Source organism: Electrona antarctica, assembly GCF_951216825.1.
Source record: "Electrona antarctica genome assembly, chromosome: 21".
NCBI classification, from domain to species: domain Eukaryota; kingdom Metazoa; phylum Chordata; class Actinopteri; order Myctophiformes; family Myctophidae; genus Electrona; species Electrona antarctica.
Genome location: NC_136802.1, coordinates 15,319,656 through 15,333,228, shown reverse-complemented (window position 1 = coordinate 15,333,228; position 13,573 = coordinate 15,319,656). Strand labels below are relative to the sequence as shown.

The following is a 13,573-nucleotide window of genomic DNA, read 5'->3' as shown; positions in this document are numbered from 1 at the left end:
AAACCGAAACTGGCCCCCGTGAAATCGGAATCCCCCACCCACCCCTTTTCCCCCTCACTGTATATGTTTCTTTTCCCTTTTTACCTCCTTTATGATGAATTCCTAGCCTGACACTCAGCCTGAATTTTCATTTCGTTTCACTCCATTATTCAGTCTGAACGCCCTCCCTACTACAGCCGTTTCTGAGATGGGCGTTGACAAAGAGGCAGTCTTCGGCGATTGGTTCACCCTTAACCAATCACAATAGTAGCAAAGCAGATGACAAGGCTCCGACCGCAGCAGGCTGAACTTAGCCGTGGTTGAGGGCATGTCAGCGGGGGGGGACAGAGCTAAATGGCCGGGGCATGGGACTCGAGTGCGAAATTGCGATTATGCAACAGTTACCAAAAAAAAAAAACACGTCAACTCAATGTCATTGTAACTAACATTTTCGAGCGAAAAAATAATTTTTTGAATGAGACTTTCACCCAGTATGAAGCTAAATGTGACACCAAAAGAGTAGCATAAGTTGCTATGCTACTGGCGCAGCCATGTTTGTTTGTGTCTGGACGGCGCTGTTGTTTTGACGTCATCGAGTTGAAACGACGCTGATTCGTCGGTCAGATTTCCAACCGAGTCTCAGACCTCCTTCGAGAGCGTCACCAGACCCTGAATCGCCTGAATATATTTTTGTAATGGGCGTGGCTAGCGATTCAGGGGCTGGAGCCAGGCTAATGAATTCCTGTTCTGTGGCTTTATAGAAGTGTCTATTTGTACGTCTCTAAATGTTTTGATGAATTGAACAAGGTGGATTCTCTTGTAAACAAGTGTAATGCTTTATGGTGTCGTCTGTAAATATTGATATGACAATTAACATTTTCACACACATTATGTTGTATTAGCCTACTTTATGATAGACAATATATTAAAAGTGGGTTTCAGGTGTGGTAATCTGGACACAGCGTCTGTACACTCTAGTGAAATAGTGCATTTCATATTGAATGTAAACATACAACTAGGACTAAGGTGAGACAGTCAGCAGGTCACAGCGCTGTAGGGCTTCCAACCAGGACTAAGGTGAGGCAGTCAGCAGGTCACAGCGCTGTAGGGCTTCCAACCAGGACTAAGGTGAGGCAGTCAGCAGGTCACAGCGCTGTAGGGCTTCAACAGGACTAGGTGAGGCAGTCAGCAGGTCACAGCGCTGTAGGGCTTCCAACCCTATATCCAGAAGCTTGGATAGTACTTATTACTACCAGTGCATATATATATTATATTTTGTTTTGGCAGTACTACATTTTTGTCTAATAAAATAGGCTATTCATTTAATCAATCAAACTGCATTAACTATAACAGAGATACTACTAACCAAGCTATCCATGTCAACATGCTCTATAGGAGTCTAACAGGTATGTAAAGTAATGTTTAATGTAGCAGAAGAGGCAATTAATTGAACAGAGTTTTGCACAATTTTAACGTCCCAGATCGATTGAAATATGAATCTACTGCGCTGACTACACCTCCATGATATATTAGGAGTACAATAACATTCCATTGTGAATAAAAACGTATTATTAACCACAGTGTGGTTGCAGTGTAATGCTAAAGGTTTAATCACAGGGCTGTCTGCTTCATGTAATATAATTAAAAGTGTATTGTGAATCAATGGATTGAGTGCTATCCTTACTTTCATGCAAAGCACCAACTTCAGTGTTTATTACGGACTGACATAACAATATAGCCTGGCGCAGCCACACTAAACCCGCCCCTATTGCATATGCATATGCCCCGAGGCGGATTTGGTATATTAGTAGGCTATCGCAACGCGAGGCTAATAACAATAGGCATAGGCATATGCCCCGAGGCGGATTTGGTATATTAGTATCGCAACGCGAGGCTAATAACAATAGGCATAGGCATATGCCCCGAGGCGGATTTGGTATATTAGTATCGCAACGCGAGGCTATAGCCTACAATAGCACAGTGAGTCTTAGCTCTGGTCCATAGCTCTAATGTCTAAATGCAACGCATTAGAGCTAATGAGCTATGGACCAGAGCTAAGTGGGTCTCAGACTGGGGGGTCCGGGGACCCCCTGCAGTAGGCTACCTACCTGTCGGTCGCTGGGGTCCGGGGACCCCCTACAGTACCTACCTGTCGGTTGCTGGGGTCCGGGGACCCCCTATACCTACCTGTCGGTTGCTGGGGTCCGGGGACCCCCTGCAGTACCTTCCTGTCGGTTGCTGGGGGTCCCAGAAATAGAAATGCCACTAAATGGGGGTCCGTAGCCTAATGCATGTCAAACTAGCCCTAAACATAACCTGACAAAAACAAGTAGTCCGTGTTGTTTGAAAATTACCAACGGGGCTTGAACTGGCAAAGTTATGATGTTGGGACTCAAGACGGATGACTAGACCACTGAGGACGTTAGCAAGTTGGAGATGTCTGTCTGTATTGTCTATTTAAGCCGTGACGTCAGCCACTTCCGGGTTCTGCTCAAGGAAACTTTCACGTCATATATTGTCTTTGTCGTTGACACTTTACAGTTACATTAATAATTCTACTTGAGTTGGAAGCATTAAGACCTCAATGGCTTCCTTTCTGAAAAATAACGTTATTGTAAAAAATAAAATAAAAGATTCACGCGTTCATATGTAGCTATTTCGTATTTACAATGAGAAGCGGATGGGACCCGGATGTAACGTAGGAGGACTACAATATGACTACAAGAAACTCGCGGGAAAAAACTCGCGGGCGTGGCCTCACACCGGAAGAAAGTGACGCCCAGTGTTTGTTTGGAAGTGCCACGTCACACACATAGAGTATATAAAAGGGTCACACACCGTGTCCGTCGTCGTCTGGAGGCAGCAGGTAAATAATGAAATGTTATTTAATACTTAACGTTGTTGTTGTTTTTGTTCAAACATTTTCACTTATGAAGTATTTATGATGTTTATATAAATGATGATACTACTATTCTGTAATCCAGTAGCAGAGTGGGTACTGTCGGCGATTTGTAAGCATCCGGGCCCGGGTTCAAGTCCCCCGTCGAGGACTTCTTACCAAACAAACGAACACAATTGTTTTTGCATCTAGTCGAGGTCCATTATTCATTCAGTATTTGAGCCATGGACCACCATTTTACATTTATAGGTCCTCATTCACAACGGCGTTTACGCTCATAAAGTGACGTTACGTGAGCGGGGCGTGAGCGGACAGGCATTTACGTGGATTCCCACATTACGTGGGAATTCATGAACTTGAACGTGAACTTGACGCTGACGTTGTTTGTTCGGAAATTCCGCTAAAAGCTGCGCCAGCTCTCATGGTCGTGTACAGCTTGCGTAGATTTATTAAGAAGGCTTTAGTCTTCATGCATTCATATGCTTCATATGTAGGCACATGTGTCTGTCCTTTTGGTCAGCACATAAAAAAATGATAGCCTATATAAAAGCCAAGTATCACTTATATGCCTATATGCATGCATTCTAGAGGCAAGTTAGCCTATAGTCCCATACAGAAACTGCCCCCGAGCCCGACACCTTTTTATTTATTTATTAGGATATTTCTAGCATGCGCGATTGGGGCTGCTCACTCGGCAGCCTTCTACTCGCAGTAGGCCTACAACGCGTTGAGAGCTTGTAGAACGGCTCTCGCAGACTCGCGCTGCATGTTAAAAAACAAACTCACAATTATAATAAGAACATACACATTCTGCACTGTACGAATCCAACGTGTAGTAATGTCTGCAGTATAGGCCTATTTAAATTGTTTCGTTATGGAGCTCCTTTGAGTCAGTCTGACTGTCGGTGTGTGTGTGTGTGGGGGGGGGGGGGGGGGGGGGGAATTAGCCCTATATCAAAAATAGAAGACCACATTAGCCTATTTGAATGAATGGCATCAGCGTGTTTGAAAGTCGGCCAGTCATATCATAGTTTTAAGCCAGCTCACCTCCACTCGCGCTTGTTCACAAACATGACGGACAGACAAGAAAGGCTGTTGATGATGATTATTATTACCACTGTAACTCGCTGATCAGCATGTTGACAGAGACCAATTAAAGTTTCACGTAGGCCTAAATGCCTTTGCTGCAAGCACCTATCTGCCTCCATTTGCGTCGTGGTAAATTTATAATATGTATATTGATCACATGCGGAGGCCAACTCTTACCTGCAGCTGAGGAAACATACAACGTAGTTGGATCGGATGAAATATAGCCTTAAGTCCAAATCCCACAAGAAAAAAAAGAAAGAAAATATGTCCTGTGTCCATGCATGTCCATATATTTGCTTTCCAAATCCGACAGTGCAGGGCAGGGAATCAATCACCGCAGAAGACGGGCCTTTTATCATTGCCGAGTTTTAATATAGCATTTGGTCGTGTGGTGAACAGTACAAATTAACTTCTTTCTCATTATGTGAAAGTAACTGTAACATCAGTTAACTTATTAACGTTCTAACATTTAACAAGGAGTGAAGCAATGCGTGCCAAGTTGGCAAGTTTCGTTTATAATTATATACATATAACTCGCGCTGTTTGCTAGAAGATCTGTCCGTGCAGAGACCCGCCTGTCAAAATTAACTGCTCTACAAGCTCATCGCGGCTGTTGTATATAATTTAAAACTTGGGAATCCTCTGTGCAGTCTATGATGACATATTTCGATATTTCCTGTTGCCTTATATATGGTCGTGGATGTTCCATCAAACCAGGCGACACCAGGCGAATCGCTTGGAAAAAATGCGGAAAGCATACACTCGGCGATACGCACAAATTAAGTGATTACACCTGCTTCCCTGAATCACACGGAACTTAACCGTAGCGTGATCGGACGGATTTTCCGCTATCTATACGCATGACCTTTACGCTTCCGTTACACTATGGCGTATTTCTCCTTTGTGAATGAGGACCTCTCACAATGGTGGTCAGTGGCTCAAATGGGTCTGAGAGGCTAAATGGCCTGAAATGGTGGTCCGTGGCTCAAATGCTGAATACATAATCGACTAGAGGTGAAAAGAGTATTGTTTGTTTGATTGGTAAAATGACAAACATTCTGTGAAATTGGCGGGAAGAAACAAACATTCTTTAAAATTGGCGGGAATCAATCCCGGGCACTCATGTTAACAAAGCACAGTCACTAACGATTCCACTACAGTAATATATAAATATCATCAGCATTGTACAAACAAAGGATCAAAAGTAGCAATCTTCTACATTCTCTAATTGTGTAGTTTTTTGGAAATTAAGCAGATTACTGCACAATATAGAGCTATTTAACACTGTTACTGAACACACTCTATAGCAATGATTACTGTCACAATATAGAGCTATTTAACACTGTTACTGAACACACTCTATAGCAACTAGAACTGCACTCTGTCGACTGCCTACTTGCTTGTTGCACACAAGTAGGCCTGGCCTACTAGTGCGCGGCCTGGCCTACTAGTGCGCAAGCAGAGCGCGCACTAGTGTTGAAAAATGATGATGGTAATTACTTATAAGCTTGTTTGATGTCACACTGGAACACGTCATCGTTACGTCAACTATACCCTGGCACTGGTACATATATTTAACACGTCATTATGCTCATGTGTACATATATGTGTACATGTATATATGTATGTATATTTACTTTTCTGAGTGGTTGATGGTATAATGTGATCGGCTGGGTCAATTGACACTGAAACGTATCATCATCGTCAACCAATTATACCCTGGCATTGGTACATAATCTAAATCACGATTCACGGAAAACATACCTGCACGGTCAGCTTCCGTATGTCCGTATGACATCATATCACGTGCATTCTAAGGGACATTTGTACATATCTTCATCACGTCATGGGACATATGCTTCGTAGCATGACAAACACACCTGTGCGGTCGGCTTGGCTGTGCTGGGCTTGGCTGTGCTGGCCCCAAACATCGCACCTGGCCAAAAACATGACTTGCACGCTCTGCTTGCGCAAGTAATGATTACTGTCACAATATAGAACTATTTAACACTGTTACTGAACACACTCTATAGCAATGATTACTGTCACAATATAGAGCTATTTAACACTGTTACTGAACACACTCTATAGCAATGATTACTGTCACAATATAGAACTATTTAACACTGTTACTGAACACACTCTATAGCAATGATTACTGTCACAATATAGAACTATTTAACACTGTTACTGAACACACTCTATAGCAATCGTTACTGCACAATATAGAACTATTTAACACTATTACTGAACACACTTGTAACCCAGCCAACATGGCAACCCGAAAATAGCAACCCATGTCAACTGTCAATCAAGACAGTATAAAGTTGACATCAGTTCCTACACTCCCCACTCCCACCTCATTCAAGATGGCCGAAATGTTTGGCATGGCAGCAGCAGGTTCCGCTTCACTACTGTGACAATCCTTGGTTACTCTTCGGTGAGTTATATAGGCTTGGTGTCATGTTAACTTGGATCAACTGGTTAACTGCTTGAGTATTTGATTTATGTTTGAACTTTTGGTTTAATAATTAATATTGATATTATAAAATACCTTGAATTTTATTTTCTAAAAGCATGCATGTAATGATATAAACTGTTACTAGAAAAATGATTAAAGAAGTCGATACTGATCACATCGAACTCTTTATTCATTAATAGTTTTTGATTTAAAGTTGTACAACGATGATTTTTGAACAAAATACTGATTTAGACACCTGGCCTTGCAGGTCAGGTTTTTGTGTCCTTAAAAGGAATTCCCCTTGGATGGTTCTGGTACCGGCTGGTACCTGGACCTGGCGAGCCGACCCGGATGGGTAAAAGAGCATCAACCACAGACGGGAGAGGAGGCCGCAAAGCTGGCCGAGCGGTATCTGGCTGTACATCTGGAGCCACCTCGGGAGCCACAGTCAAGTTAAATCAGAGGGTGTTAAAGGTGATGCGGTTCTACCCAAGCATGATACAGGGGGTGGGGCAAGGTCTAAAAATGGGGCATTTGTCTGTTTCTATTGTCATCAACCAGGGCACAAAGCAGCTTTGTGTCCGCTTAAGAAACCTAAAGAGGTTAATTTGTGCTATGTTCCTAGACCAGAAATTCAACCCACTATGCAAATTGCTAGGCCCAAATCTATATATGCAACCTCAGTTCTTGTTAATGGGCAGGTTGCTAATGCACTGTTGGATACCGGTAGCTCCCAGACACTGGTGAAGGCAAAGTTTGTAAATAATGAGTCTTTAAACTTTGATAACCTAGTAGGTTTGGGGTGTGTTCATGGGGAAGAACAAATGTATCCTACTGCTGTTGTGAATATTGGGGTGGAGGGCCAAGCATACATGATGCTGGTGGGGGTGGTTGATCAACTGGCTTATGATGTCATTTTGGGGGAGGATCTACCAATTCTAACTAACCTTGTTCAGGCTGTGTCAAAGTCATGTGCTGTGGTTACTAGGTCTCAGGCCAAGGGTTTGCAACCCCTTCCTGATATACATCAAAGTATGTTTGAGGGTGGTACAAAGGTTAGGAAGGATAAAAAGCAGCGCCGCCAAGCATGTGGGGAAGGCCAGGGTGCAGGATCCAGTCCCGGTTGCGCCAGATCCTGACACCACTCTGCTGGACCCACAGTGGCAAGTCCCTGACAACTTTAAAGAGCTACAGAGAGCAGATCCTTTGCTTCAACCTTTGTTTGATAAGGTATGTGAAGTAGATGGTGAACCTGTTAAAGCAGCTAATCTCATTGGTGATAAATACATTCTCAAAAATGACCTGTTGTACAATGCAAACAGTGAGGTACCTAGGTTGGTTGTTCCTAAATTGTTCCATCAGTTAATTCTAAATTTGGGACACCACGTTCCATGGGCGGGACATCTAGGCCAACAGAAAAGCTATGACAGAATCAGTCGCAGGTTCTATTGGCCTAGACTTTACCAGGATGTTCAGGAGTACTGTAGGACATGTGCAGAGTGTCAAAAAGTAGCTCCAATCCGGAAATCAGATCGAGGACCGTTGCAGCCTTTACCAATAATTGGCACACCATTTGAGCGTATTGGTATGGACATAATTGGTCCACTGGTGAAAAGCAGTTCTGGGCATCGATTCGCTCTCGTAATCTGTGATTATGCAACAAGATACCCAGAAGTTTATCCATTACGCTCTATCCAAGTCAAACACATAGTCCGGTGTCTAATTGATCTGATTTCCAGAGTGGGTGTTCCGGTGGAAATTTTAAGTGATCAGGGTGCCAACTTCATGTCAAAGCTGATGAAAACATTGTACAAGCAGCTGGGCATCAAGGGCATTAGAACTACACCTTATCATCCTGAAACTGATGGGCTGGTTGAACGCTTTAATGGTACACTCAAAAGCATGCTGAAAAAGTTTGTGGATGAGACGGGTAGGGATTGGGATAAATGGATTCCATTCCTGCTTTTTGCATACAGAGAGGTTCCACAAGCCTCAACTGGTTTTTCCCCTTTTGAGTTGGTTTATGGCAGGCAGGGGGCCCCTGGACGTACTCAAGGAGGGTTGGGTGGCTGGAGAGCCAGCCCAGTGCAGCGTTGCCTCCTACATCCTCCAGATGCGAGACAAGATGAGAGACATGGCCCAAGAACACCTGAGAGAGGCCCAAACCAAGCAAAAGGTGTGGTATGACAAACATGCCAGAGAGAGAACTGAAACCTGGGCAGAAGGTATTGTTACTGCTCCCATCCGGTACATCTAAGTTACTTGCTAAATGGCAGGGCCCTTATGTTGTGTCTAGAAAAGTTGGACCAGTAACTTATGAAATCCTGTGCCCTGAAAGGAGACGCCAGAAGCAGATTCTGCATGTCAACCTGCTGAGAGAATTCAAGGAGAGGGCTGTGGCCCCAGCTGCAAAACCAGTGATAATGGTGCAGGTAGCAGAGGATGGAGATGATGAGAGTGACATGGAACCCGTTCGACCACAAGGGGGTGCCATCGAGCCTCCTGAACATCTGAGTGAGGAGCAAAAACAACAACTGGCCCAGGTACAGAAGTCATGTTGAACAACATTACTCTGACAGAGGCTGCTCTGTCACATTATGTCATTTTTATGGTTTTATTACTGACAAACAGCCGATCTACGATCCCACTTGCTAACACACTGTTACACACACACTATATCAATTATTACTGTCACAATCACTTTGTAATGCTACTGATGTTTGTGTGCAACATTTGAGCTGACAGGCCTTTTTTATGTCAATCAATAAAGTCACCTTAATTCAAGTGATAGATTATATACAGGGGCATGCCATGTGGTCTACCTGCACAGCCTTTGTGATCTACTGGTAGATCACGATGTACCCTTTGGGCTAGCCGCAATTTGCAACTCTAGATTTGTTTACAATGGGATGAATCTAGAGTTGCAATACCCTCCATTGACTCCCCACTCATCCAATTTGGTTTGTGATCTGCTTGTCTGTTTGTGAGTTAACCTACAAAAATTGCAGCTGTAGTCCAAGCTTGAATTATCCTCTTTCAATCTGCCGAGCTTGTTTTTCATAAATATCCCCCGTATACATGTTATGAGCTACTTTCTGTCAAGAAATTATGTGCAGGTGATTATTTTTCTAAGTGCTAGAGTTTGGAAGCACTCGTCATAAGTCACTGAACGGCCCAACATACCACCTGTTTCGAATTTGCACATAATGCAGGAGGCGGCAGCAGCGCGACCCGTTAACAAAAACGAGTGGATGGATTCTATTAGTATTGGGTATGCTAAATAACATATTAAAATGTGGGTGAAAATAACTTCTGGAAAGGCATCATTTTCAAGATGGTGTCCACGGTGGCCTCAGTGAGCTTAAAATGCCTATAAACTGGGATTTAATACATAAAGAAATCATAACAATTATGCACTTGGTGACACGTTTTTGTTTTTTGGCATAGTGTTAGGTATGGGCATAAGGTTTTCAAAAACCATCGCAAGCGAGTTGGGCTCGCCCCCTAGTGGTCCGTTTGCAATGAATCCAATGTTAAATAGGCCAGCATTGGATTCATTGCAAACAGACCACTATGGGGCGAGCCCAACTTGTTTGCAATGGTTTTTGAAAACATTATGCCCATACCTAACATCGTGCCAAATATCTAAAACCTGTCACCAAGTGCATAATTGTTATGATTTGTTATGTATTAAATCACAGTTTATAGGCATTTTAGGCTCACTGAGGCCACCGTGGACGCAATCTTGAAAATGATGCCTTTCCAGAAGTTTTTTTTTTCCCCTACATTTATAATGTTATTTAGCATAGCCAATACTAATAGAATCCATTGAATATTTTCTTTTATCCATATTATGGTTTTTAACCATATACTGGCCCATTTAATATTAGATTCATTGCAAACGGACCACTAGGGGACGAGCCAAACTCGTTGGCGATGGTTTTTCAAAACCTTATGCCCATCCCTAACACCATGCCAAAATTCAAGAACTTGTCATCAAGTGCACGATTATAACGAATTGGGACCCAGCTATGAAGGTCATTTACTAGTCTTATGAAGGTCATTTATACTGGTGAAGGTAATTTACTAGTCTTATGAAGGTCATTTATACTGGTCAAGGTCATTTATACTGGTGAAGGTAATTTACTAGTCTTATGAAGGTCATTTTTACTGGTCAAGGTCATTGAGGGGCGCGCTTTAGTGCGCGATTCTTCATCATTCTTGAAGATTTGAAAGAAAGGTGAAAATCTAAAGGCTATATAGTCCATTGCCTCGGAGGGCATACTATAGTATGTAGTTTTTCACCATTTCCGAGGATTTGAAAGAAAGGTGAAAATCTAAAGGCTATAGTCCATGGTCTCGGAGGGCATACAATAGTGTGCCACTTTTTGCATGATTTTTGAGGATTTGAAGATTGAGATCTGAAATTTGTTGTTTATCACAAACCCAAACAGGAACGGGGGACTGATGACCCAGCTGGTCACCAGAGTCCCTATGATCTGCCCACTGCAGCTCAACACCAGCAGCCCAGCCGATGGACAACGCCGACACATGCTCAACCGGAGCAGCAGCCCATCCGCCGGTACGACGGGGCCCGGATTTCAGAATTCAGTGAAGGAGAAGACGTGGAAAGCTTCTTCATCCGCTTCGAGCGCATCGCCCGGACATGGGGGTGGAATCATGACGAGTGGGCTGCTCGTGTGGTCACCCTTCTCACCGGTAAAGCGTTGGAGGCCTATGCCAGCATGGACGAGCAGCGTTCTCACCTCTATTCCGACATCAAAGCTGCTGTCCTTGCCAAGTACAATGTGACGGAAGAGACCTACCGCCAACGTTTCAGATCTACTAGTACACCAGCAGGAGAGTCGACCAGGGAAGGTCATCTATACTGGGCAAGGTCATTTATACTGGTGAAGGTCATTTACTAGTCTTATGAAGGTAATTTATACTGGTCAAGGTCATTGAGGGGCGCGCTTTAGTGCGCGATTCTTCATCATTCTTGAGGATTTGAAGAGACAAATTGGGACCCACGAATTGGGACCCAGCTATGAAGGTCATTTACTAGTCTTATGAAGGTCATTTATTCTGGTCAAGGTCATTTATACTGGTGATAGCTTGGTCCCAATTCGTCCAAAAGCAACAAGATCGTGCACTTAATGACAAGTGTTTGATTTTCATACTGGTGTTATATGGTTATATACCATAATGACCATCCCTAACACCATGCCAAAATTGAAGAACTTGTCATGAAGTGCACGATTATAACAAATTGGGACCCACGAATTGGGACCCAGCTATGAAGGTCATTTACTAGTCTTATGAAGGTCATTTATACTGGTCAAGGTCATCTATTCTGGTCAAGGTCATTTATACTGGTGATAGCTTGGTCCCAATTCGTCCAAAAGCAACAAGATCGTGCACTTAATGACAAGTGTTTGATTTTCATACTGGTGTTAATATGGTTATATACCATAATGACCATCCCTCACACCATGCCAAAATTGAAGAACTTGTCATGAAGTGCACGATTATAACAAATTGGGACCCACGAATTGGGACCCAGCTATGAAGGTCATTTACTAGTCTTATGAAGGTCATTTATACTGGTCAAGGTCATTTATACTGGTGATAGCTTGGTCCCAATTCGTCCAAAAGCAACAAGATCGTGCACTTGGTGACAAGTGTTTGATTTTTCGTATGGTGTTATATGGTTATATACCATAATGCCCATCCCTAACACCATGCCAAAATTGAAGAACTTGTCATGAAGTGCACGATTATAACAAATTGGGACCCACGAATTGGGACCCAGCTATGAAGGTCATTTACTAGTCTTATGAAGGTCATTTATACTGGTCAAGGTCATTTATACTGGTGATAGCTTGGTCCCAATTCGTCCAAAAGCAACAAGATCGTGCACTTAATGACAAGTGTTTGATTTTCATACTGGTGTTAATATGGTTATATACCATAATGACCATCCCTCACACCATGCCAAAATTGAAGAACTTGTCATGAAGTGCACGATTATAACAAATTGGGACCCACGAATTGGGACCCAGCTATGAAGGTCATTTACTAGTCTTATCAAGGTCATTTATACTGGTGATAGCTTGGTCCCAATTCGTCCAAAAGCAACAAGATCGTGCACTTAATGACAAGTGTTTGATTTTCATACTGGTGTTAATATGGTTATATACCATAATGACCATCCCTCACACCATGCCAAAATTGAAGAACTTGTCATGAAGTGCACGATTATAACAAATTGGGACCCACGAATTGGGACCCAGCTATGAAGGTCATTTACTAGTCTTATCAAGGTCATTTATACTGGTGATAGCTTGGTCCCAATTCGTCCAAAAGCAACAAGATCGTGCACTTGGTGACAAGTGTTTGATTTTTCGTATGGTGTTATATGGTTATATACCATAATGCCCATCCCTAACACCATGCCAAAATTGAAGAACTTGTCATGAAGTGCACAATTATAACAAATTGGGACCCACGAATTGGGACCCAGCTATGAAGGTCATTTACTAGTCTTATGAAGGTCATTTATACTGGTCAAGGTCATCTATTCTGGTCAAGGTCATTTATACTGGTGATAGCTTGGTCCCAATTCGTCCAAAAGCAACAAGATCGTGCACTTAATGACAAGTGTTTGATTTTCATACTGGTGTTAATATGGTTATATACCATAATGACCATCCCTCACACCATGCCAAAATTGAAGAACTTGTCATGAAGTGCACGATTATAACAAATTGGGACCCACGAATTGGGACCCAGCTATGAAGGTCATTTACTAGTCTTATCAAGGTCATTTATACTGGTGATAGCTTGGTCCCAATTCGTCCAAAAGCAACAAGATCGTGTACTTAATGACAAGTGTTTGATTTTCATACTGGTGTTAATATGGTTATATACCATAATGACCATCCCTCACACCATGCCAAAATTGAAGAACTTGTCATGAAGTGCACGATTATAACAAATTGGGACCCACGAATTGGGACCCAGCTATGAAGGTCATTTACTAGTCTTATGAAGGTCATTTATACTGGTCAAGGTCACCAAGAAGTGTCTATTTGTACGTCTCTAAATGTTTTGATGATTTGAACATGGTGGACCCTATTGGAAAC

General features: G+C 42.7%; 1 protein-coding gene across 5 annotated transcripts; it reads left to right on the top strand.

The window, feature by feature from the left end:
* Positions 1-6,329: 6,329 nt before the first annotated feature.
* LOC306914641 (uncharacterized protein) lies at positions 6,330-12,812 on the top strand. Of its 5 annotated transcripts, none has more exons than XR_013788717.1 (4): positions 6,330-6,407; positions 6,697-8,971; positions 10,883-11,503; positions 11,753-12,812. XR_013788717.1 is itself a non-coding variant. In XM_079491780.1 (4 exons), the coding sequence occupies exons 2-4, from the start codon at positions 7,516-7,518 to the stop codon at positions 11,354-11,356; spliced, it is 822 nt and encodes a 273-aa protein (XP_079347906.1). In that variant the 5' UTR covers positions 6,330-6,407; positions 6,697-7,515; the 3' UTR covers positions 11,357-12,812. The 5 variants fall into 5 exon arrangements, 4 of the variants coding, with proteins under 4 accessions (XP_079347906.1, XP_079347907.1, XP_079347908.1 ...); XM_079491780.1 differs by having other exon boundaries at positions 6,697-7,658; positions 8,767-8,971; positions 10,883-12,812; XM_079491781.1 differs by having other exon boundaries at positions 6,697-8,604; positions 8,767-8,971; positions 10,883-12,812.
* The last annotated feature ends 761 nt before the right edge of the window (positions 12,813-13,573 follow it).